Here is a 26,337-nt window from a genome sequence, read left to right as displayed (position 1 = left end):
TCTTTTGCTGCAAAAACATTATTCTTTTTAATTGTTGCAACAAAAATGGAGTCTTTTAATGCCTGCCCTCTCCACTATAAAAGGGAGAGTAGATTTCAAATGCAGCCATCTTTCTCGTGTGGAATCTGGTAGTAAAGATGGACTGATAAAAGACCCTGTAGAGTTTCACGGGGGAAAAGCCCAGCATGTATTTGCCTTTCAGATGCTCCTTATATTCTGCTCATTGCATTTGGTTGATTTTCAGTTCCAGCTGTGTGGTTGGTTTTGTCTTTGTAAGGTCAGACAGGAGCCTGAGGTGCAGGTCTCCTTGGGAGGCATCAGACCTTTCTGCAGTGACAATGTGAAAACCAGAAGCCATCGACTTTTTGCTTTGTGTTGGGGGTTTTTTGGTGGTTGTGGTCAGGTCTGGTTCATGTTTTCTGCTTAGTCCAGAAACTGCAGTATTTTGGAACGAAGAGCTGCGTCTGGAGAGCCTTGGTTGTTATTAAATGGATGGGTATAACTTCTGTGCAGTAGCATTTTGGTATTTTTCTGTGCAAGCTTGTAAGCAGAAGTACTGAACAGTGGTCTTAGTCCAGGAATAAAATGCTGCAGTTTCCACAGATTTTAATCTGGCATCCTTACTGCTTCATATCTGTTCTTAGTTATAGACTTGTTTTTTAGTTGACTGAAATAGCAACGTGCATAATTTAATGAAACATTGATCTGCTTTCAAAAAGGAGTCATGATTACATACTTGAGCTAACTGTGCAGAAAAAACTAACAAATGAAACCAACAAGACAACCCATAAAAATACCAGGTTTTCTAAAAGGGACTTTCAAATTCTGACTCTCCAGTAAAGTGAGGAAAATTCTTCTGCTATTCTTTTTGTGACATTTTAGAAACTAAACCCCATTACTGTAGTATTTCAGTAGTACAGAAAACATGTTGGGAGAGGGTTTGTCACAGCTCTGATATGACTTACAGAGATATTTTTAATGTGAGTCTGCACGTGGGTATTTTTGCTACATGAATTTGTAAAGATGGGTTGTGCTGCCTCTGAATTGAACCTTCTAGGTGGATGTTTTTCAAAACTTTGGTGATATTTGTAATAACAACAGGTGACTTCTATAAGGACACTTCAAAAGTGACTGAAGTACATAATCCCAGCCCATCAGGTTTTGCTGTGAAGTTGGCAATTGCAGTATGTTCTGAGGTGTTTTTTAGTTCTGAACTGGAGTGCATTGTTTCCTCAGGGAATACACCAAGGAAATACTATCACTTGTTATCCAAACACCTTCTGCTATAATTAGAGAACTGAAGTAATTTTTTGTGTTGTTGATGTTTTTGAATGGAACTTACTGCAGAAGTTTTTTGAGATTTTTTTGTTGTTGTTGTGAAATGCCTGAAGTTAATATTTCAAGCTGTATATTGAGTCATCCATAAAATTAGCATATATGTGTGTATCTGTAAGCATGTATTAATTTATAAGTTTCTATGGAGTAGGGGGAATGCATCTATGAGTCTAAAATTTAGACTAAAAAAAAATAAAATTCCTATGACTCCTGAGTCTGGCAAGTGCAGTATTTTGTTAAGGGTCCAAATAAAAGACCTTTTTGAGAAATTAAATCATAGTTGCAACTTTATTAATTGACTTTAAGCAGGAGCAGAAGTACACAGAAGCAGAACAAACCAGGGATATATTGCTCTAAAGGGGGAAAAATGCAGGAGTTTAAAGTATTTAACAACAATTTTAACTGCTTATGTACAACAAATCTCTGCAAATAATAGTTAACTTACTCAGCCCTGTGCTCAGCTATTTTTACTTGTTGCTATTAAAATTCTAGTACAGGCTGTTAGCAATTTGAGGGATATTTTGTATTTCAGCAAATTCTTTTATTTAGGATATCTTGTTCCTCACAGTCAGTGAATTTGAATTTCCAATGCTTTTTGTCATGTTAAAACATCATGGTATGAAAGGCTGCATTTAGAACTTCTGTTTTCTTTTTTTTTTTTTTCCCTCTTAAGCATAACAGTCTAGATTAGAACTCTTATCAAGCACACAGTTTTAATATTCTGGGTTTGCTTGAGGAATCAATCTGTGTCAGAGCTGATGAAACAGAGAAACCTGATTTCATTTTGAATGTTTTGCTCTCTTTCCAGAAATTCTTCTTGTGTTCTGTAAAAACTAATGCCTGGGTGGATGCTTTTTGGTCTGTTTGGTTTCTGGGTGAGTGTTGTGGGATATGTAGTTAACTTAGAGGAAAGAAGAAGACTAAAAAGTTGAAATGGGCTTTTTCTAGCAAATACTTCACACACTACAACAGGCCTGGTCATTCCTCCTCTTACCAGCCTCTTTTCAGATTATGTACACAGTCTAAATCATAGCATCATGGAATGGTTTGGGCTGCAAGGGACTGTAAAGCCCATCTTGTTGCACCCCCTGCCATGGGCAGGGACACCTTCCACTAGCCCAGGTTGCTCCAAGCCCCGTCCAACCTGGCCTTGGGCACTTCCAGGGATCCAGGGGCAGCCACAGCTTCTCTGGGCAACCTGTGCCAGGGCCTCCCCACCCTCACAGGGAAGGATTTCTTCCTAATCCCTGATGTGAACCTGTCCTCTGTCAGTTTAAAGCCATTCCCCCTTGTGCTGTTGTCAGAATCTCCTCTCTGTAAGGTGAGATGTGTCTGTGATCCCAGGAGGAGGGGCAGGAGGAGCAGGGCACAGGCAGAGAGCTGGTGCTGCTGGCCCAGCCTGGTGCCCCTGGGCACCTCCTGCCCTGCCCAGCCCTGGCCCAGCAGTCCCACCCTGGCAGCTGCTCAGGGGGCAGCAGGGGCTGGTGGTGGTGGTGTGATCCAGCTGTGACACGGGTGCCACCCCTGAGAAGCTTGGAGCTGTACTCATCTTGAGAGCCACAGCTGGGTCATCTGTGTACAGCTGTTTAGGAAAGACGCTTGTTTGGTCAGAAAGTATCACTTCCTTCACGTTTTTGGTTTAAATGTTAACAAAACCTCATTTTCATATAATGGAAGGTGCTCAAAAATCTAGCTTATAAAATAGAAAACATTTTTTTTGCGTGTTTGAAGAAAGAATAATAATATGCTTTGAGGCATGAGACAGAAGGATTGATCCAAATTAAAAACACTAAAAAGTCTATTTCACTCATAGTGACTTTCTAAAGGGGATTCTTTTCAACTGTTTGTATTTACTGTTTCATTAACAGTTAAAAAAACTATGTTACAAGGTTATTGTTTTGGAATTAAACCTACGAAGTCAGAAAAATGCTGTAAGCTCTGTCTGTAACTTGGTTGCTTGTCATTAATTTCTTTTAAAGTAAGAGCGATGGATATCTGGAAGTGTAGTCTGAAGCCTTGTGTGGAGTTGTCAGCTTTTGCTGTAACTTCAGCTGTTACTCTTTTTTTGCATTTCATAGATTGCTTCCTCTCCCTCTCTTTGAAATCCAGGCTAGACACCCTTCTCTGGGATTTGAGAGCGAGTCTTGGCATTTGGAGGGAACCCAGGGATGGGACTGACTCAACTTCACGTTTCAGCACAGTCATGCCACATGTCCATGGCAAGACTACAGCATTTTATTTATAAAGATGTATATATATTCATATAAGGTTCCTGTTAAAGGAAACAGATAAATACATAATTCCTTACTGGAACATTTTGAACAGGCAGTCTCCTTTTGCCCAGCAGTGTATATAGATAATGTAAGGAGGAGCTGAAGTGAGGAGGTCAGCCTTAACTGATTGAACAGCTTTCTCTCTTGGAGGAAATGTTTCCAGCTGTTCCTTTCTCAGTGGTCAGTGTTCCATCCATGCAGTCCCTGGGACACTGCTGTTCAAACATGACCAGTGGGTGTGATCCTGGGGGAGGTGGGTGAGCAGTTGGGAATGGGCAGATGTGATGAGGCACAGGGTGAGTCAGGGCTGAGCCTCCTCTGACAGAGCCTTCTGCTCCAGAGTGCTGGGAAAATGCAAACAGCAGGGAGGGACTGCACCCCTTCACTGGGGACTGCTGTTCCCAGGGCTGGGCTGGGGGCTGAGCTGGGGGCTGAGCTGGGCTCCTCCTGGCTCTGGCTGATTCAGGAGTGGGTGGGTGGGGAGAACGGGGCAGTCCCTGGGGGAGGAAAGGGCTCAGTTGCTGTGGGGAGCAGGAGCATTGTCTGTAACTGCAGGATGTGTGGATGGAGCTGTGGGGAGCAGGAGCACTCTCTGTAACTGCAGGATGTGTGGATGGAGCTCACAGATAGCCTATCTCCAGCACATCGGTTAAATACCCTGGTGCTGTGAGATAAGGATTTACTAGAGGGCTAAAATAGGATGTGAAACCGAGGTTTTTCATCTTGCACTCAAATAAAGCAGTTTTTAAAAAGTCATTGAGAATTGTCCTCTGCTTAAATGGCTTGGCTTTTAAAATATGAATGAATTGTGTGACAGGAGCCATGTCCCTGCCTATTTTTAACAACAAAGATAACTCTCAGTTAGTTGGAGTTGGAGGAGAGAGTTGCTCATTTAAATGCAGATCAGAAGAAATACCAGATTAGTTGAAAGAGTACAAAAGGGAGGGTGAGATACACTATATGTTGAAGGTGTGGCACAGAGGTCTTTGAGAACAAGCCAGCTGGGACTCCCAGAAAGCACAAACTTAGAGCCCAACTAAGCCTATTCATGCAGCACCTTCTCAAGTTTATGTGTGTTTGTGGTGCTGTTTGTCCTCTGTCCAGATAATCTGTCAGGAGATAAGAGTGTTTACTCTTGCTGCTTGTTCAATCAGCAAGCAGAATATTTGTTCTAACACTAAAAGGCTGCTTCCAAAGCAACATGTCTGCTTTTCTCATTTAAAAATTCTAATGCTACTTTGATCTGTAGTAGAAGTTGGAAATGGAAGATGTCGTTTGAGATGAAATTATTTGTACAATAGCCACCTGAACAAAAATTCAGCTGCTAGTCAAGTAAAAATTGCATATTTTGGTATATGACAGTTTACTTGGCTCTCACAGTCTAACAAACCAGCTTTGGCCGTGCCAGTGTGTGGAAAACGAGGGCGCAAAATGAGAGAGGACTTACTCTCATCCTTGAACTTGTGTATGAGTTCTTTACTCAGCTGCACAGGTGTCTCTTCTCAGTGTCAGAAAGGCCACACCTCGTCGGGTTTATAGGTTGGGCTGTACTGAAAGGAGGCAGCTGTATGATTGATCTTTTCCTCTTGTAGGTCCCTATAGTGGTGTTTCTTTATGTAGCATTAGATTTGTCCCCTGAATATGAATTTGTTAATTGCCTGACTTCCAACCTTCCTTCTGCTCTTTAGTGCTTTTCATCTGTCTCTGGAGTTTTACAGGACTGACTTCCAGGTATTATTACGAAAAGCACCCAGAGATGTGTGGAGGACTTATAAAAATATATAAATGCAGTTAACCTGGGGTTAACAGTAAAACCTTGAAACAGTTACAAAAGTTCTTTTGTCTACTTCTAATCAAATTGTGTAATTGTATAATATTAATGGGGGGGAGAAATAACACAGTTTTTGCTTTTGATCTCCTACTGTGACTGTCTTGAGGCAACTTTCAGAGCAGGCAATTCTGAAATTTTTTAAAAGACCACTTTGCTGGATTTTGAGGTACCATAACAGATCATGTGCTCACAGGCAGAGCAGTAATTTATTAATTATTCTGTTAAGTTCAGAAGTTGAAAGGGAACCAGCATGGCTTTATCGAAAAGAAGGAAATGTGTGGTTAAACGTTTTTGGCTATAGTCTTAGGTGGTTTCTATTTTCCAGAAAGAGGAGAGAGGGGGAAAAGGAGTCTAAATTCCTTTCTCTAAAATAAATTAAAAAGTATCAGTATGCTTTATTGTGTTTTAATGAGAGAAAAGTTCCTGCCTAAACTCGTGGGGTTTCAATATGAATTATACTACATTTGAATGATTATATGGTAATTTCAAAACCTGAATATCTTGCTAAGGAATTCATCTTTCAGAAGGGAAAAATGATTATTTATCAGAGTTTTGAAGAGCTACTGAATGGGTGGTGGCTCTGATTCGGGAGCAAGGGCACAGGATTTATCTGGAAAGGTCAGGCCGTGTGCCAGAGGTTCCCCAGCTGCTGTGTCAGCAGCTCAGCTTTGGGCAGCGTGCTCGGGGCAGATAGCACCAAGGATCCCAGAGAGCAGCCCCAGGGATCACATTGGCTCTCACAGCTTGGTTCCCTTTGACTTCTGAAGATTTCCACAGGATTTCCAGCACTGCTCGGGCTCCCAGGTGATGTGTGGGGCATTGCATTTGAAGCACTGAGCCCTCAGCAGCTGTGTCTGAGCTCCCTGCTGTTTGCACCGAGCCAGGAAGTTTGCACATAATGCCCTGGCAGCTGCAGTGGCCAGGGCAGTGAACAGCCACTGAAACGAGGTAGTGGTGGCACCACATTCCTTGTCAAAGAAACGAACAAAAAGTTACTCCTGGACAACTTGGGAAGGCAGGTTTTGTCATCTGTGGGAAGTTCTAAGTAAATTCTGACATGCCAGGCTCCTGCTGTGGGCCAGAAGGGTAGGGGAGGCCAGGTGAGAAGTAAATCCTAAGTGAAGATCAGCAAAGGGCTTGTTTGCTCCTGTAAAATATAACTAGATTAGAGTACAGGCTGCTTTGTCTTTACAGACCCATAGTTGGCTTGTGCAGTTTTTTTATTTCCCCTCTTGAATTATTCTTCATTCTTCTTAGAAGAGAATGACACTTGGTACTAATAGCCTCTTTTAACTGTTTTTCACTTCTAAACTAGTTAAACACATGTATTAAATTGATGATGTGCACTTTGCTCCTTGTGAGATGGGTGAGTGAGGGCTGTTCTGAGAGGGTGGGATGTGTTTTGCGTGTTTGAAATGCTCAGTCTCGAAATGAGGGCTGTGGGAGGTGGTTTCCTGGTAGTCCACGTCTTACTCACGCTGGTTGTGACACCTCTGCTCGCAGAGGCCGTGGGGCAGAGCTGTGCCCTGGGCTGTGCCCCGAGCTGTGCCCGGAGCTGTGTCCCGAGCTGTGTCCCAGGGCTGTGTCCCAGAGCTGTGTCCCAGAGCTGTGTCCCAGAGCTGTGTCCCAGAGCTGTGCCCCGAGCTGTGTCCCAGAGCTGTGCCCAGAGCTGTGCCCTGAGCTGTGTCCAGAGCTGTGTCCCAGAGCTGTGTCCCAGAGCTGTGCCCTGAGCTGTGTCCCAGAGCTGTGTCCCAGAGCTGTGTCCCAGAGCTGTGTCCCAGAGCTGTGCCCCAGAGCTGTGCCCCAGAGCTGTGTCCCAGAGCTGTGCCCAGAGCTGTGCCCCAGAGCTGTGCCCCGAGCTGTGTCCCAGAGCTGTGCCCCGGGCTGTGTCCCAGAGCTGTGTCCAGAGCTGTGTCCCGGAGCTGTGTCCCGGAGCTGTGTCCCGGAGCTGTGCCCCAGAGCTGTGCCCCAGAGCTGTGTCCCAGAGCTGTGTCCCAGAGCTGTGTCCAGAGCTGTGTCCCGGAGCTGTGTCCCGGAGCTGTGTCCCGGAGCTGTGCCCCAGAGCTGTGCCCCAGAGCTGTGCCCCGGGCTGTGTCCCAGAGCTGTGTCCAGAGCTGTGTCCCGGAGCTGTGTCCCGGAGCTGTGTCCCGGAGCTGTGCCCCAGAGCTGTGCCCCAGAGCTGTGTCCCAGAGCTGTGTCCCAGAGCTGTGCCCCGGGCTGTGCTGGCACCACACAGGGCTGGGGGTGACTCCAGGGCTGTGCCCCGAGTGCCAGCACCAAGCACTGTCTGTGCCCTCGGCAGAGACCCTGCAGGGGAGTGCACATGGGAAGAGGATCCCTTGAACTAACCCTTAGCCCTTCATCACTGAGCTCCTGCACATTGCACTCATTAAACATCAGGGGGGCGTCACTTCGGCCGAAGTGTGATAAGTTGTAGAAGTCAAGCTTGGAGATTAAATGTGTGGTTTTTTTCTGGTAAATTGGATTCACGTTATTTGTTCCCTTTCTCCCACTCGTGGGTTGCCTTTCATGTTGTTTAGTGCCTTTGCATGTGGGAGGCTCACCTTCCTCTGGGGCTCCTGCTCCTCTGGGCTTTTCCTCTTCTGCTCGAGTGACCTGAGCTGGTGAGTGTGGAGCTGAGCAGGGAGGCACAGCTGGGCTGCTCTGAGGTGCTGAGCATCGATTAGGCTTGGAGGAGGATGTGTCAGAGCATTCATTTAGAGCTGTTAGAGGAAGAGCTGTGTGAGAATTCCCCCACCTGGCTGAGCTGCTCCAGAAGGCTGAAAAAGCTCTGGATTTGATCTGTGTGAGCAGTCTTCCAGTCTGAAGTGGGTGCAGGCCTGCGTGCATGGTTTGCCTCTCTGGTGATTCAACACAGACAAACTCTGTTCAACAAGGGGTTTTGACTTGCCAAGTAGGCTGAAATAACCACAGAAGGTTGATTTTTATCTTTGCTTTTTAATTATTTTTTTTTCTGTACAATTGGGGTAATTTTGCTGTGACTTTTGTTTGAGGCTGATGTCATTAAATATAACACGTCAAACTCATTTAATGTTGTATTTGCTTCTTTTTAAGTTCCCTTGTGTCATGACTGTATCATCTACCATTATCTAGATGTGGGGCCTTAAGCTCATGCATTATTCCTTGCTGCAGTTCAAGGCACTGTGCACATTGGTGCTGTACTTGGGTTTTCATCATCTGGTGTTGCTTCTTTTGAACAGCCTTTCCCACATGCTAGAATTGACAGAGGAAGACTTCCTTATTTTTAGCACAATGTGTATATAGAGTGTATTTTATTGAATTCTGACTAGTTCATAGGTTTGAGGAGGACTGAAACCAGTACGTGCTCTTTGATGAAAGCTCTCGTGTGTTGGGGCTCAATGCAGTGCTTCTTGGGAGTAGGAAGGTGTGTGTTCATTTAACTGTTTAAATGTGCTGTAAAGGATCCTCCCTATCTGGCACTGTGCCACTTCCTTTGTGACAGGAAGGCTAGCTGACAAGAAAAACAGTTAATTTAACTGAAAGGAGTAAGAGTTCTAACCAAATCTTGGTGCATGCCAGTTTATAAAATGAGAACACAGCTTAAATTTGTTCCATCCAGTACAGTAGGCAAAGGTTAAAGCACTCACTTGATTAAAATGAGTTCTTGGAAAGGAGGCAGAAGAAGCTGTTAAATGGAGTCTCATGTTACCAGCTGGTTTGGATGTTCTTCTAGGAATGCACGGAGGAGCTTCCTGGATCAGTCTGTTCATTGTGCAGGCACGTGTGTGAGCGCTTTCAAACTCACAGCTGTGGTTGGCTTTTGTTTCAGGTGTACTTGAAGGCACCCATGATTCTCAATGGTGTCTGTGTGATCTGGAAAGGCTGGATAGACCTACAGAGACTGGATGGAATGGGCTGCCTGGAATTTGATGAAGAGAGAGCACAGGTAAGACAGCCTGCCCTCGGGTACTGTGCCTCAGACATTTGTTCTTCTGGGAGGAAACACGCAGTCAGGTAGTGATCACAATTCCTGTTTGCTTTTTTTCTGCCTTCACTTTGAATACAAACTCCAAAGGAAACTTATGGTATAAAGTTCAGAAATATGTGATCAAATATTAGGGGTGGGGATCACTTGTAGTTTACAGCCACACTGTTACTATGCTACAGAGTAGTAAATCAAAGTGTTTGAAAAACTATGCATGTATCCTGTAACAATTTGATTGGCAAGTCTATTCTAGCTGGTTTTTTTAGGGTGATAGAGGTCTTTTTAAGTAGCTTTTTGTTTTATTGCATGTGGGTGAGAATGAAGAGTGGTTTTATTTGTCCCCTAACACTGGTGGACTCTCTGCTCTGTTAAGGTGTGGCAGCCTTTGAGAACTTACCTGCCCACTTCCTACCAGCAAAATTCCTGTCTAGCAGCTGAATCTTTGGACATGTACAAGAACAAAGTCAAGACAGAGGAAATGCCTTTTAAAGTGGATGTCACCTAGACAAGGTTCACTCACACAGTAGGATTCTTTAACTTGGTCAGACTTGAGACATGTCTTTGCTTTTGAAATGTAGTTGGGTAACAAATCCACTCAACTGATATTAAAAGCTGCTGCACCAGGTTTGTTGTGGGCTTCCATGCAGGTCACCTGTCTGTGTATTGGACAGTAAGTTGGATGTAGTAACATCAGTTACCAGAGTTATGGCTTACAGTCTATATTTTGGGATGAACTCAGCCCTGTGGGGGGGTTACTCCTGGCAGTTGTGCCCTGGATTTAAATAAGGATGCATTTTCTATTTCCACTCTCTGCCTCATTCTCAGCCCTCACTTCTGTGGGGTTTCCTTTTCAGTCCTTCTACAGCTGCAGTTGGTCACTACATCATGAGTAGGAGCCCCTTGGTTCCACCAAAATACCAAGAAGTTTCCTCCATTGTGGTGCCTTGCCTTTCCCTAGGTTAAAAAACCAATTTGCACATTAATTAGATGTTCTTAATATGACTGTGTTCTGGATTAAATAGAAATGCTTTGTGCCAAAAGAGTGTGTTAGAAGCAGTCACAGCCCTGCATGCTTTCTTCATGATGCCTAGAAAGAGAATAGTCCTGCCACCTTTTGTCAATGCACAAGAAAAGCCACAAGCCAAGCTTTTACTCAAAATCCACTCTTTGCTGTGCATTCACTTCTTGCAAAGCTGTGTGTTGATGTTCTGAGCTCAGCTCCAGTTGCAGCAGAGTCAGTGCCCTGGACTCCATGGAGCAGGAGGCCTTTGGGCTGCACTGGCTTACACAGCCAGGGCAGGTGAAGAGCCCTGAGGACTGTGCAGGACAAACCCCAAGGTTCTTGATCTACAGTTAGTAAGTTTGATACGTAACACCAAATTACAGGAGTTCTGAACTGAGAGCAGACTGATGGGAACATGCACTCAGAAGGAGACAGTGTCACTGCTTTCTAAATTTTTTCCTCAAAAAGACAAGCACCCTTCCAAAAAGGAGAGTGCTCAGGTGACCTGTGGTTCAATTTTTCTCTTCTTAATTTCGCAATAAATATTTTTGCAAGTGCTTAAGCTATTTTAGTTTCTTGATGTGTAAATGCTGTCTTAACAACACTTCACAACTCGTTTTTGCTGTCTCCAGGAAGTGTTTGTGCCCTGGAGCTGTGGTTTGTGCTCTGTCTGTGTGTGAGGGGATGTGTGTGTGCTCCCAGGTGTCAGTGCTGTCTCTGACACTCACCCTGTGAGTACAGGGTGCTGAGCTGGAGGTATTGCCCTGTGTGGATGTGTTTGCACTCAGTTACAGGCGTGTAATTTGTGTTCAGTTTGTGCTTCCTGGCGATCGTGAGCTCATCCTTGGTCACCTCATTTGCTACAGCAGTAGTACCCAAGGGCTCCTGGTGCCATGAGGAACTGTACAGGCACAGAAGGAGCTGCACCCTTACATCTGTTAGTATTGGAAACATTTGGGCAATCTTTCACAGTCTTAAGTTTCCTTTTTCCTGTATCTGTCACTCTGCTTCCTTGTTTAAAACTGTGGTAATATTGCTAGAGGCCGTTGACCCAACTGCTGACATTCATCCCAAAATAACACTGATGTCACACTGGGCTGAAGTGCCTCCTACTCTGCATTGTAGGGCCTGTGGTACCCACTGTCCCTTGTGAGAAAAGGTCCTGCTGGTGTGCAAACACACCCATTTTCTGGAAGGCTTGCCTTGTACAAAAGTAGTGCTCTCGCATTTTCCTGTCTCTTGCCACTTCTTTACTAACTAATGCTGAGATCAGATAAAACTTCTCTTTGCTGTCACACTTCAGAAATTATACTGTCCTTCAGCAGGTCAGCAGATATTTTAGGAAGAAAATCCACATGCATAACACTGAAGTACTTTAGTTGTAACTGTTAACCTACTGTTTTCCACTTAATCCTCAGCCTGTTCATGTCTGGTTACTGAGCACTCTTACTTTTTATTGCTAAAGGCCCTGATTCTGCTGCTTGTTCAGCCTTTGATGCACTCACACACAGATGTACATATACCCTTGAATATCTTCCCTACTTGGGGCTGAAATTTCCCTGGATTTGATATTTGAGTGTCCTTAAGAGACTGTTTCTGTCTCCAGCAGTTTTGCATCTCCTCTGTAGTAGAGCATCCTGTTGTCTCACCAAACCTTTTCCTACCAGGCTGCTCTGGGGGGTTGTGTGTATAAGTGGGGGGGTGTAAGCTTCTGTCTTGGTTTTTTTTTTTAAATTTTCTGGATTGGGAGGTTTGTTTTCATTCTGTTGTTGTATTGATACAGCTCATGTTTTGCTTATTCTTTTTTTTCTTACTAGATTCATACCAGGAGCGTTTCTGTGGAATAAAACTAAGATGTATAAATTGTTTGGTCTCATACAGCTGCATTCACTAGGCTGTAGTTCCTAGAATCGAGTGACATTTTTAAAAGTGTTTGTTAAATTCCCGTTGTATAAGATTGAGACATTGGTTAATTTGTTAGAATGTATCACCAAGAGTAGAGCAGAATTTTTTTTTTTTTACTAAAAAAAAAGAAAGTTCTGATGCTTTTTTCTTCTGCTTTCTCAGACATTAGTAAACCACTGTTTCAGCTGTCAGCACATCTTCATCCTGCATGTCAACATACTGATTTTTTTTTTCCCCCCATAAATTTCTAATTTGGCTTCTTTTGGTTATGACCATTTCTTTAAAATATTCTGGCTGAGGCTGTGTGTCATCCTTTCAGTTCATGACCACTGTAAATGATGGCAAAATGCAAAAACCTTTGATGATAAAAGAATCTGCTTCTATTTAAGTCTGTTTAAGAAAAGGGTAATAAAGACATAACTCTCTTCTGTAAACCAGGAGGCAGCTTTCCTGTAGTCATCTGGGAGATGAGCTTATCTGTTTTCTCTCTCTCCTTCTGCATTATTAAGAACAAACTTACTTTCTGCTGTCTGACCTTGATTGCTGTGCCTTGGATGAACATTAAGATACCTATAAAGGGCCAAATTCTACTCTTAAAAGTAGCAGGTAGTGTGAAAATGTTGGCAGCTTTCAGCCTTGCCTTGCTCCGTGGCTTTCCTGGGAGCTGTGGAGCAGTGGATTGGCAGCTGTTTGTGTTTCCCTGCCCTGGGCCCGAGGGAGCCCCTTCCCATCACTTCCCAGAGCAGCTCCAGGGCCCTGCACTGTGCCCACGGCAAAAAAGGCAATTTAAGGTTTTCTGGGGCTGGGCTTGCTTTATCTGAAATTGAAAAATTGATGTGCTCAATCCCCTGGTAGGTGAACACTTAGCTGGGCTCTCTGCAGGTTTGTGTCCTCCAGCAGTCAAGGTTGGCTTCTCAAAATGGTCAGCTTTGAAGTAACGTCTGTGTGTGTGGGAATGGTGAGCAGGTCAGGGGTAATTCCAGCTGGAGAGCCAGGGGGAGGGAGAACCAGCACAGTTTGTCCTTTACTGTTTTGTGGAACCTCTTTAGACTCGACTCCTCCATTCTGAAAATGTAAAAATTCTGATGGGGAACAGAAAATATGTGTTAAAAGACCTCTTCAAGAGAAATAACTTCTAAGACAAATAATAATGGCTTTACATACTAATAAGAGTTTATTTAAAACATTTTCTAATAGAAGATACAGTTTGAAGGATTTTTTTTTTCTGAGTGTTAATTTATTAAATCTATTCCTGTGCATAAGCCATTGTTGAAAATAAACTACAGAGCTATTGAAAAGCTGCAGGTTTCTCCTCCAATGTATGGGGATGTGTGCTAATTTGTGGAGGAATAATTTCTGCTTTGCACTTTCTTATGCACCTAAATTTAAATAATAAGGATTTATTAAATTTAAATAATAAAGATTTATTATTATATAATTTAATTTATAAATGTATATAATTATAAATTATAACTATATAATATATGGATTATAAATTTATATAATTATATAAATTTAAAACATAAGGATTAAGAATGTTCATACTGATGCACCTGCAGCAGCTTTTGATAAAATGAAGGATTTATTTGATTTGTAACTTAGATAATACTTTTTTTTAAATGCAAGAGAATTACATTAGCATTGTTTATGTAGTGATGCTAGTGGACTCTGACTAGCTATACCTGTGAATACTGCCTTCAAAATTACTTTTACAAGGAGAATAAGATGTATTGCCTTTTTCATACAACTTCTGAGAATTCCTAGCTTTTTCAAAGAACAGCAGCATTTAAACTACTTTGGAAAAGCAGCTCTCCCTTGAAAATGTATTTTAAGCAAAGCTGCCCCAGCCTTGGTTGTCTCTGCTGCAGTGGAGGTGAGTGTTATTTCACTGACCTGGGCTGGCATTTGCCAGAGCTCGTCTGTTCTGGCAGGTTCTGTGGGACATTCTGGACTTTGCTGCCGAGTGATCCTTACTGTGCCCGAGAACTGTGATGTGGCAGAAGTGAGGGTTGCCTTTTGTGTCACTCTGTGTGTCTGCTTTGGTAGCAGGAGGATGCCTTGGCACAACAAGCCTTCGAGGAGGCTCGGCGGAGAACCCGCGAGTTCGAGGACAGAGACAGGTCTCACCGGGAGGAAATGGAGGTGAGGGTTTCACAGCTGCTGTCAGTAACTGGTTAGTACTTTCCCAAACCTTTAGATTGTTTCCATTTGTTTGTCTGTTTGTACAATGTTGTGTATTTTCTGTTTGTTCAATGCCATCATATAAAAATTGCAAAATGCATTGGTTTTAACTCTTCTAAAAATGGATTTAAAGTTTTTAAAGTTTTTATAAGAATTCTCTGACCTTTATCCTTTTTTCCTTTCTGTAGATGGCCTTTTCTATGGGTACTTAAGCTGTAAGGACATATTTATTCACAGAGTTCCATTTCTCTCTCAAATGATACTTTAATAGCAGGGAGAGGGATCTTTGCCCCGTGCATTTCTCATGAACACAGAAAAGGCTTTGGGAGCTGTGGGCATAATTTTGGATCTCGCTATCCCATGTTGTGGGAAACATTATCAGTGAATTTAATCAGATGCCACAGTCTGCTTTCTTGCACAGGCTAGTTCTATTGTCCTCTCACCTTCTTCTTGCTGGCAGGGAGCCTTGCTCCTCTCTTTCACTGGTGTAGTTCCCCCTGTGTTGTTCTTTGCTTCTTCAGGGCCCCACAGTATTGAATCTTGTTCTTTCTTGATGAGAGCAGAAATTACTGAGCAGAAAAGAGGAGCCAGGAAGGGGAATGGAAACCAGCTGCTCTGAGATGTCAGAAAGGCAGGAGCTGTAAGAGGACGAGTAATAATGCATGAGGGGAGTTGGCAAGTTAAGGCAGAGAATAGGGAGAGCACAGAAATGCTCTGAATTTCTCTCCCTTACTAATGCTGTTTCTTACTTCCTGGCTCATCAGTGCAGCCTGGCTTTGCTATAATCCAATATGATCAATCTGCTGGTGCTCCGGTTTTTAGAAAATTTGATTATTGTTATTGCTAAGCTACTTTTCTTTTGGCATCCCTTCTGATAATTGGGATGATGAGACAGACTTTCTTCCCTTCCAAGTACAATTGGAAGACGCTGAACATGAGAATGAGAGGGAACAGGCAGGCAGAGAACACTGTCTCTCACTTTGCAGGGGTGGCTGGAGGGTGTCTCCTTGCAAACACTGCTGCAGCCGGGTCAGGGGTCTGCTGGAACAAGGGTCAAATCCTTGCCTTGGAAGCCTGGCTGCTGCTGGATCCTGGGAGCAACAGCTGGATTAGCTGAGTGATTCTGTCACAGCACAGCTGGAACCTGCCTGTGGGCTCAGTTCAGAAGGAAGGTAGAATTAGCTTTAAGTCTGTGGCACCTGCTCTAATTTTAACAACATAGAGTAGGAACTTTAGGTCTGGCCTTATGTCTTTGACCTCAATTTACTTAAAGCTTTTCTTGATTTATTTTCCTTTACTGTGTCCTTCATCCCCACTCCTGTCACTGCAGAGAAGCAGCTGTGTGCATACTGAATGCTGAAGGTTCAAAAAGAATGAGGCTTCATGAAATAACTTCTGCAGTTCTGAGAGACTTAATTTTTCCTCTGAGTGTAGAAAACACTTCCTTACAGCTAAGCTGTGCAAAAAAACTCTTTCAGTGAACAGTGAGATTGAGGTAATACTGAGCATCTGGGGTTTCATGACAGACATCAAAACTCCTGACACTGAGACACAAAAAGCACCATCCCTGGCTGTCTGCAGGAGCTGGATTCAATAACTACTGAAAAGACTCTTGCTCTTAATAAGGCAGCAGGCAGTTGTCATTAGGTGATGTCCTTATTAGCTATTAGTACCCATTTTCTCTTAAAACAATAGTTGTTGTCCTAGCTCTAAAGCACTGGTGTAATCACCTACAGAAGGGAAGAAAAGAAAAAATTACTGATTTGAAATATGTTTAAGCAGAATAAAAACAATGTCAAAAGGTGCATCAAATTTATGTGATGGCAAATACAGATTTTTAATAATTGCAATACATTTTTGTTCATATTTTGCTATTTATTTTACTGTACATGTTTAATATGTGTAACCAAGAGATTTTTACCTCAAATGTAGGTCTATAATTGGTTTTCACATTTCAGTTTTCATTTGTGTGTTTAGGGTAAGATGTTCTGACTGTGTCCCTGGAATGTTTACAGATGAGCTTTTGCAATCTAGATCTTAGGACTGCATAAAAATTGGGATCTTCTGGGTGGGACAGGGGAGAGAGCAGAGACAGACTTACAGTGCATTCCTAAACAGGAACCAGGTTTCCAAACCAGTCACTGCTTCCTTGACTTCCACTCTAATGCAGCAGCTGGGCAGAGTCAGCTTGGAAATAGGGTTTGTCAGTGGTACCTGCTGACCCTGCACTGCTGGCAGCTGGAAAAACCCCCATCCAGCCTGCCCTGGGGACTGCCTGTGCACTTCAAAAGGTCAAACAGCATCTTTGGTTGTACTACAGAGCTGATACTTGAAGGGTTTTTTATAGAAAAGGTCAGTTCTAAGTGTGCTGAGTGAATTTTTGTGGATGTTATGCTACACACACATGAAGGTACTGCCCTCATAATCTCTTTAATATGATCTCCACACAGCTCTCAGCATCACTAAAACTTGAGATTTTTCTTTCCTTCTAAGCTTGGCACAGACAGCAAAACTCAGAACTGGCAGCCGTGGAGCAGGATCTCATCAGTGTTAATGATGGTTTTAGGAATTGCAACACTGTATAAAATCAGGATATTCCTGACAGTAGAATTACAGCCAAAATGCCTTTAATAGAGACCAGATTCTGCTTCAGTGGGGGAGGGAAGGGGAATCCTGCAATATTCCACCCACTCCTACCCAAAACAGAGGCGCCAGCTCTTTGGAAACATTTATCCATCCAAAGCCTGGCAGCATATGAAAATGATCAGATTAAATTCTTTATTTATACAGCTTTCTGGGTAAAAAGGATTCCCTGTTCTAAGTCTCTTTGTAGACTTAAAGTGGTATATCCTTGCACAGGAGTGATCAGTGATAAGTTGTTGAAAGGAGTTAAAGTGGATCGTATGTGGCAATTGGACACATTGAAAGGGGAAAAAATAGGAAGTGTGGTAACAATTTAGAAATTATTGCTTTATTAATTTTCATTTTTAAATATCCTAAAAATACCCCAACCAATTAAAAAAAAAAATCCCCACCAACAAAAAACCTTCAGAGTGCTGTCAAGTTTGTTTGCCCTCTTTTCTTCAAATACTTCCATTCATGACCACATTAGCACACCAGATCTTTATTTGAATGAACATATTCTTTGCATCTGAGAACAGAATCTGAGGTAGGTTGTGCATGAATTTCCAATGGTGATTGTGTTTTTGTGCACTCCTCTAATGTAAATAGGGTGTGAGTGGATTTAGGAATTTTCATTGAAGTTTTTAGGCACCTCTGAGTTGAACTGTGTTCTGTTACATTTTTAACATAGTTTGTTTTGAATACAGGATGCTTTTGAGTTTTTGTATCAACTTGTGTAGCTTGGTTGCATCAGATGCTGCAAATCCTGCCTCGCTGTTCAGGATTCCTTTGTTTCAAAGATGCTTTTGAAGTCAGTGAGTGTTCTTAGTGCCTTCAAAATTAATAATGTATTCTAATGGCTTTTACTTCTACAAAAACAGTGGAATGCTGAGACAGTGAATGTTTAATGATACACACAAAGAAAGACTTTGTCCCTGGTTAAAGATTATTGTAAAAAAAAAATGAAATAAATGATGGAAACTCATTAAGTTTAGGAACACTGAGCTGCTTGTCAGACTTGGACTATTTAGTGGCTTCACACCAGTCAAAGGCAAAGTTCTCTTTCCATGAGCAAGTGCTACACCTGGGAAACTTGGTCTAAGGCTGTTACTTTAGGGGTGTATTCTGGAACAGGAATATGAACTTGAAGTGTCTGTGCCCCCTTTACCAAACTAACAGAAGAGAGTGAGGAGACTAAAGGGACAGGGGAGGACCTGGTGAGGCAGGTATTTAATTTTCACTGTGTCTTCATCTCCTTGTGCCTTGGTTGAGAGTCAGTCAGTAGGAGCATCTCTGCTGATTGGTTTCACTCTGAGTGCCCAGGGTTGAGGGGCAGGAGAGGTTTTCTGCACAAATTCCTGCCAAGTCACCGTCTAGAAACGCTTCAATCTTCCGGTAAAAGCCTCTGCTTGTTCTTCAGTCTTCTGGCCCCAGTAACGTGATGCAAGAACATGTTCCACTGTCCCGAGTGGCTGGGAGAGACTCAAACAGCTCCTCCTGGTGAGATCAGAACCTGCACAAAGCCAGGGCCTGTGCTCAGTGCAGAGGAGCCACAGGCAGGTGCCTCCTCCAGCTCCTGCTGGAGCAATGGCACAGAGGGGGATTTTCCAGGGATGGGAGATGAGAGGAGGCTCTCTGGGGTGTTTTGTGAAGGTTTGTTTTGTACAGGCACTCTGTAATTTCGGACTTGAAGTGGTCTGAGGTTGCAGTTTGTCTGACTGTGTCACTGGAGCTCAGCTAAGGATGCTCCCACTGCTTTACCTGGGGAGGGGCTGGATCTCTTCCCAGCCTTCCAATGTCATTTCTTCAACCACTATTTTCGAAATGTCATATTTTTCTACTTTGTGTTCATTTCCTATGTTACTGCCATGCTCTTTGTTTTAGCAACACTGTGAGTAAAGAAGCAGAATGGTTTGCTTGTCCCTGAGACAGTCTAGTCTAGCAATCTGTCTGTTTGTGGTCTTGTGCTAAATATAAATTACATTAATGCCTAAGCAGAACCATTTTGGGAAACTGCATGAAATTCCCATTTTAAAAACCTTCATTTTGCTGAAAAAAAACCCTGGTTTGAAACCTTTGTTTCTTCCAGTAGCAATCCTTCTCAATGCAAAGCACCAAAAAACCCCCACCAACCCCAGCCTTTAAAAACTGCTGGAGAAAAATTTACCTACATTTTAAATGCTGAGTCCTGCCCTAGGTTTTTACACGTTTTTGTCGTTTGTCAGGAATGTTTTCATTTAATTGTGCCGAAGTCCTGAACTCTTAAAAAGCAAACAAGATTTTGCTACAGAAATGTAAACACTTTACAGTTGAAAGAAAATCAAGTAGTAGGACTGACTTTTATGCTTTCATGTTCTTCCAAGGTTCTAGATGGTAAAATCATTCTCCCTTCTTTCTTATTCTTTTTTAAAGATGAAACTCTTAGTGTAAATAAATGTTCTAACTAATTATAAGTGTTTTTGTCAAATCTACTGGCTTCAGAAGAAAGTATAGCATAATTATAAATTTGGAGGGGTTTTTGTTTAAATTTTGTTGGGTTTTTTCTTAGTTTTTTCTCATCAAACTCTATGATTTTTAAGGATTTTTTTTTTTCCTCAAATATTAATCTGGAATTAATTTAACTAATACTTATTGTATGTACTCTCCAAACTGACAATGACATAAAAATAGTGTAAGCTTTAATACAGTTTTGGATATGAAAGAAACCCAAACTGTTAATTTTTCATATGCAGTGGGTAGTGTACACTTGGTAAATGCTTCTGTGTGTGTACAACCATAAATAGATGTAATTTGTTTATGTGCAGGAAGAATACAACATAATTTAGAAAGAGGCATTAAAGTGGGTGTGTGGATTTGCCTCAAGAGGTTCTGCAGTGTGAGTACAGTACGAGTAAGCCAGTTATGTTATGACTAGTTTGCTTCACAAGAACTTAGCTGGTGTTTGTGTGAAAGTGCCACGGAATGCATATATCAGAAAAACAATTTGTGCTGTGCAGAATCAATGCTGACTGCAGGAGGGAGGAGATCAATCTTGCAAATCAGGGAATACTGTAATATAAGCGTCTTCTTTCAGTCAATGAAGGTTAGAAAGGGGCTGAGCAACAGAGGAAAACTGTCTGGAGGCAATCAATATTAATTATAAATTTATAACCTTTAGACCAGCCTTCAAACAATACTTTCTAAAAGAGAGCATTTCAAGCTTTTTTTTCCCTTGGAAAAGAAGTTCTAATACGAAAGTAAAAATTTCAGTCTCAGCTCGAAGCTCTTCAGAGCTCCTTGCTCTTGCTGTGCCTTTTCCTTTCCTTTCCTTGCAGTCACCAGTGTGGTGCACCAGGGTTGGTACCTTCACAAGGCTTTTAAACAGAGATGCAGCTATTGCAGAGGGTGCCTGGGGCAGCCAGCAGATGTGCTGAGTGCCTGGCCCTGCTCTGGAGCTCCCCAGCAGCTGCTGGCAGAGCAGGCTGGGCAGGTGGCAGGGCTGAGGTGTGTCCTTATTTCAGGGCTTTTGGCTTGGGGGGGGTTTATCCTGCAGTTCTCTTCTTTTTAGAAAAGTATCTGCAGTGTATTCTCAGGCTTGGTTGGTTGCTTTTTTTTTATCCCTTTTCAAGAGGCTGACAGTCCTTCTAAGAGAATCCAAATGTTCACTGTTTAGTTTTTCATAACATAGCCTGATTTTTCACTTATTTAGTAAACTATAGATGGCAGATGCCAGGGCACACAATGCATCTGCTCTGTTTCAGCAGGATGGAGCTGCCAGAATCCCATTAAAGAATTGCAGTGGAGTTGTCCACAAAGAGACTTTATTTTGGCTGCTCTTCAGGACAGCCCTTCTTCCTTCCCTCCTCTTCACCAGTGTCCCAAGTTATATGTTGTACTTGTCACGTCCCTGCCTGGCATTCCGAGGTCCCAATTTTCCCTGCTGGTTTTTTGAGTGATTCATGGAAAGGGAGGGCCATCTTCATGGCAACCCTGGCCATGCTTGCTGAGTTTGCTCCCAGCTCTCTCAGTTCTGCTTTCTCGGCGCTCTCGTGTAAACCACACGGTGGGACTGCAGCCTCTGTCCACGATGAGCTCATGTGGGGACAGGGCTTGGCTGCCTTGGGGACATCAGAGGCCTCAGAACACACACAGGAAGGGGGGACTTACAGAGGCTTTCTCAAAGTCATTTTGAGGAGTTTTGTTGGCACAGTTGAAAGCACCACTGGCTGCAGCGTGGGTCAGGATTGAGCGGAGGAGGAGGAGGAGGGTGTCTGACTCTCTTGGCAGCTGGAGGAACTGCTCGTGTGCCTCCTTCCTTAATTGCCATTATTCTTAGATTTGTTTTTCCTAAGTGCCCCAGGAACAGATGTAAAGGCTCCAACACAGTCCCTTTTCAAAAAAGTCAGTGATAAAAATTAATGATTTGACGATTTAGGCTATCTAATTTATTGAGAAGAAAAATAATATAATACAAATACTGCATCATGCTCTTAATGTGACTTTCAGTCCATACCAGCTAACATATATTAGGCTTGGAAAAAGCTCAGACATCAGAGGGTTGGAGAGAGCACAGGTGTAAGAGTATTGCAGGGGCCACGTTTGTTTGTTTACCCTCCAGTCAAAACGTTTTTGTCAGTAACTCTTTTTTGTCAGTAACTCTTTTTTGTCAGTAACTCTTTTTTGTCAGTAACTCTTTTTTGTCAGTAACTCTTTTTTGTCAGTAACTCTTTTTTGTCAGTAACTCTTTTTTGTCAGTACATCATTACCCCCCTGGTATCAGCACTGTGAGTTCAGCATGAATAAATCTAGAATAGCAGGTGATAGGAGGCTTGGGGTGGTTCTTTGCCAGGTATGTTCCTGCAGTTCTTTCAGTGGGCCATCCGACCATCTCCAGGGCAGGAGGCTGGGAATGGCTCGTGGCCACTCACAATTCCTGCCCTGCTGCAGATTTGCAGGGCTTGGTGTGCTGGAAGCTGAGTGCCAAGTATTTTTGGGTGTTGAAACTCCTGATGTGTCCACGGCATGAACTCTTTGATTTCAGGACATTTGGAAGGAAACTGGCAATGTTGGTTAAAATACATTCATTTTTAGGAACATGACAACTCTGATGGGATCTGTGTGCTATTTACAAGTTTCTCTCACAAGCAAATATTTTTTTATCCTTTTGCTAAATAGCAGATGAAGGACATGCAAAGTAGTGCTCCTTCAAACTTAAAATCAGCATTTGACTGAAAAAAATGAAATATGCAGAGAAAAAAATGAATAACTACTGTTTTCTCATGGCTCATTATGCATGACTCATGGCAGGGTATTCCATTTCCCAATGGCAAAGATAGATGCATCTTTCTTAATTGAAGCAAGTCTCCTTAATCCTTGAGAAGCTGAGCTCATTATTCACTGAGAGTAATTCTGGTGCTTTTGCATGGCAGCAAAAGGTATGCATTTCAAAAATTACAGCAAATGCTGCAGTTCAGAGGATTGATTAGCTGTGCCCGGCGTGTGGGACCCTCGGCTGAGGGAAGTCTGGAGAGTGCCATTTCACATGTCTAAAAGGGAAGTTTTAGCTTCCTGTAATGGGCTGAGAACCAGCAGACACTGCCACACTGGCAGTCACACTCCTCCTGCACGTGGTGGTCAGGAGCTTGTGGCATTTCCTAGGAAGGTTGTGTTCACAATTGCCAGTGAACAAAAGCAGCCCCAGTGCCTGGTGCTGCCCAGGGTGCTGCCTGCCTACAAACCAGGGCACTCTCTGGTCTTTAAGGAGCAGGTTTTATTTCTCCTGGTGTTCTTTGAGTGCGTGGGGCACAGTTGTGGTTCCTCACTGTGCCTTGGCAGGGTGGCTGGGGACAGAACCAGCATGTTCCACAGGTGTTGTCCTGCAGAGCAGAAGAGCACAAGCAGAGGAGGGGGTCTGGGCCAGAGCTGTCATTCCAACACGTTACCATCGCTTGTGTAAATCCCCACTTACTGAATTGCAGAATTACTCCTTTATCCACACACACTGGTGTCAGATATTGTCATGAGTGCCTCTGGTGCATCGGAGGGTCGTTTGTCGTGCCTTCTGCACAGCACTTGAAAGGGCAGATCTGGTGGTGGTTCACCAGTGGCTTCTGCACACTCTGCAAGCAGCAGTGAGGTCACGAATCACACAACTTCTTTCATATGTTTTGAAAGAAAAGACCACTTTAAGCAAAGCATAAATGCAACCATATGCCCGTATCCTGGAATCTTCACTGAAATTTGACAATAAAATTGCTGTGTGTGTGATTTGCTTTCTGAGGAAGAAACACTGTTGCTTTTAGAGCAGCAGTAGAGCAGCAATTAACTTGCTGGTCTTTTCTAGTTAAGTGTAAAAATGTTTATTGAGTGCAAAATTGGTAGAAGATTAGTAGAAGTAAGATTTTGGTAATTCCTATAGACAGTGCTTGCCTTTGTTTCCCTCTAGAAGAAAGAGGCAACAGTTAAAACCAGAAGAAATCTTGTTGCAGTCAGTTCAATAGGAGAAGAGTATGCGAAGTGGAACTGTTTCTGTTTTGTTAATCTTGTAGAACTCTAAATAGATACTGTCACACTAATTTAAGACTTGTTGAACAACCATTTCATATTAAGAAAAATCTTTACAACACAGTTTACTTTTCTGTTGAAAGGGAAAAAAAAGTGTGGGCTTTCCTTCATTAACCTTTCCACAGTGATTTTGATAGTCAAAGCTGAATGATTTGCCTTTTGGAAATTATGTAAAAATCTCTAATTAAACACCATCTTCTAATATTCAGCATCTCCACAAAGAGGACAGCTTGCAGAAGTTGCTTCAGGGGCTGAAAGGAAAATGCCCTTAAACACTAAAATCGTCAGTGCTGTGTGTGATTAGAGCTGTTTGCTTTAATGTGATTCCTCAGGAAGATTACTGAGAAATCTGGGGGGTTGTGCACCAGCAGTGATGTTGGCTGACACCTTCAGAGTTCTGCATGGAGGAGAAGCAGATTGTTCCCTCAGTCAGAGTGTGACCCACCCAGATAGAACAGAGTGAAAAGATTGACTCACCCCTGAACACCTAAAGTGCAACCAAGGGCAGCACTGGATGCATAAAGGTAGCAGGTAGCAACTGTGATATTTAAGATAGTGGAGGTGTTTCCAAAACAACAATGGCAATGTGACCACTAAGGAGAGTGCAGGAGGGAATTGTCTGCTCTGGAAACATGTTGGTTGCTGGGGGGATTTATTGAATGAGGTCCGTGTGCATCAGAGTGGGACCACTGCCCATGAAAGGAAAATGGAACTTCAAATCAGTTTTTAAGCAGAAGGAAGCAGCAGTTCCCTGGGTGCAGTAACCAGTTAATCACTGGGAGCATCCAACTGGGCAGACAAGAAGAATGGTAGATAAGGGAGGCAGAAGTAAAGAAGGACAAGTCAAAGGTAGCCTCTCTAACTGTGACTGACCGTCCTTAATTTCCTCTTTACGATGCCATCAGCTCAAACTGTTTAACAGAATGATTTCTTTAAAGGAGAACTTACATTTGTTTTAATACAGGGGTGCAATTATCAGTCCCAGAGTTTTCTCAGTTTGATATTCTTACCAACTTTGCAGGTGCACTGAAAAAGAAATTATGTGTTAAAACATGTGTCAATCTATCGATTAAATTACGCTTGTGTGTTACCATGTTATAATTCCAGAATTATATAATTCCTGATTCCTGAAGAAGCTGAAGTAAATGTTTCCCATGTAAAAATGCTGAGGGGAGATTTATTTGGAAATGATGTGACATGCTCTGCCATCTTGCATTGTAGCCTTTCTCTCTAAAATCTTGGTACTGAAAACATTTACAGAAAAGGCTAACAGAAGGGGAATAAAATTATTTTGGAAAAAGGGACACAAAATTGTTACCTAACTGTTCTGGAAGTCTCTTGCTGCTTGTTAAGGTGCTGTTTGAAGCCTGGCTGCAGGAGGGCCTTTGGAGCAGTGGGATGTGCCCACCCTGCCCTGGGATTCCTGCTGGTTATGGGGGATCATTGAATTGAGGGACACAATGATTTTGGTGTTAAAAATTAATGCTTTTGCTACTGCTGAATTGTAAAGTTTCTGCCTTAAATTGGTTGTGGTTTTAGTCATGTTAATGCACTGAATAAATTGACTGATGACGTCGGGATTGCCTTTTTTGATCTCCAGCGTGTGTTTGTTGCTGCAGGCAAGAAGACAGCAAGACCCTAGTCCTGGGTCTACCCTGGGCAGTGGAGATGATCTCAAACTCCGTTAATGGGCTGCACACGTGCATTGCTTCTACTTGGCAAAGATTGAATAAAAGACCAGAAACTGTGAGAACTGGGTATATTATGGTCTGTTCCTGACCTGCGGCAGTCCAAGCACCACCAGCTGCCATGGTTTGCACTATGTTTATGTTACAATACCTGCATTTCCCATTTTAAGCATGTAGCCAGTGGCAATTTGAAATTTTGTTTTTTCTATGCAAACTTATTTTTGTTGGCACTATCTTAGTGAAATGGAAACTTATGCAGCTATAAAACCGTTTTTCTCAACTGTAATAAAAATTGTCACTTAAAAATAGGTCAAGATATTGCAGATTTAGAACTTTTTTTTTGTTGTTTTGTTTTTTTTTTTTAAAAAAACTGCTGGAAGCCAATGCATTCCAAGCTTAATTTTTTAATATGGGCTTTTGGAATTTTCATTGTCCTAACTGTGCTCCTGCTTTATTTTAGATACGCATTCTTATCTTTCTTTCAGTTTTCTTTTTTTTCCAAATTTGCAAGACCTTCTTAAAACTGCTGACATTATTTTGCGTTATTTCCAAGCTAAACCCAGTGAATCAGAGCTGTTGGAATCAGTTTTCAAACTTTCGTGGGTTTGTAAACGTTACGGTTACAGTATTCTTTTAACTGCTAACGATTCATTAGTTCCACTTTTTAAATGATAAAATATTTTCATTTTCAAGTGTATATTTTCAGGCATTAATGCATCTGCCCCGGTATCTGGCCTGGGTTTTTTCTGTATCCCGTGAGTTTGGGTGGCTCTTGGCCCCTGTATATAGTGCTTTACTGAAACTCAGAGGAAGTCGCAGGCTGGCTTCTGCTTTATTCAGGGATTTTTTTAACTCCTTCTGGAAAGGGATACTGCAACTCCACAATCAGATCCAACAGCATTTCAACTGGGAACAAAATGATCAGCTGCCAAGGTGATATGTATGAAATCATGTTTAAGATAACTGCTTTAAGTATATTTTATATCTTA

At 42.6% G+C, this 26,337-nt stretch overlaps 1 protein-coding gene across 2 annotated transcripts in view; it reads left to right on the top strand.

Moving 5' to 3' along the window:
- CBFB (core-binding factor subunit beta) overlaps nucleotides 1–26,019 on the top strand; it is a 38,457-nt gene extending 12,438 nt beyond the window's left edge. The window contains exons 4-6 of one of the 2 annotated variants that reach the window (XM_027750052.2): nucleotides 9,251–9,367; nucleotides 14,361–14,487; nucleotides 25,280–26,019. In XM_027750052.2, the coding sequence (XP_027605853.1) occupies nucleotides 9,251–9,367; nucleotides 14,361–14,487; nucleotides 25,280–25,302 (267 nt within the window). In that variant the 3' untranslated portion in view covers nucleotides 25,303–26,019. The remainder of the gene's footprint in view (nucleotides 1–9,250; nucleotides 9,368–14,360; nucleotides 14,488–25,279) is intronic. The other variant, XM_027750051.2, reaches the window with a different exon arrangement.
- The last annotated feature ends 318 nt before the right edge of the window (nucleotides 26,020–26,337 follow it).

The sequence above is a fragment of the Pipra filicauda genome, unplaced genomic scaffold, assembly GCF_003945595.2.
Source record: "Pipra filicauda isolate LSUMZ 115617 unplaced genomic scaffold, ASM394559v2 scaffold273_size1055052_pilon, whole genome shotgun sequence".
Taxonomy (NCBI): Eukaryota; Metazoa; Chordata; class Aves; order Passeriformes; family Pipridae; genus Pipra; species Pipra filicauda.
The sequence above is the reverse complement of the archived record's forward strand: the minus strand, read 5'-3'. Positions and strand labels throughout refer to the sequence as shown.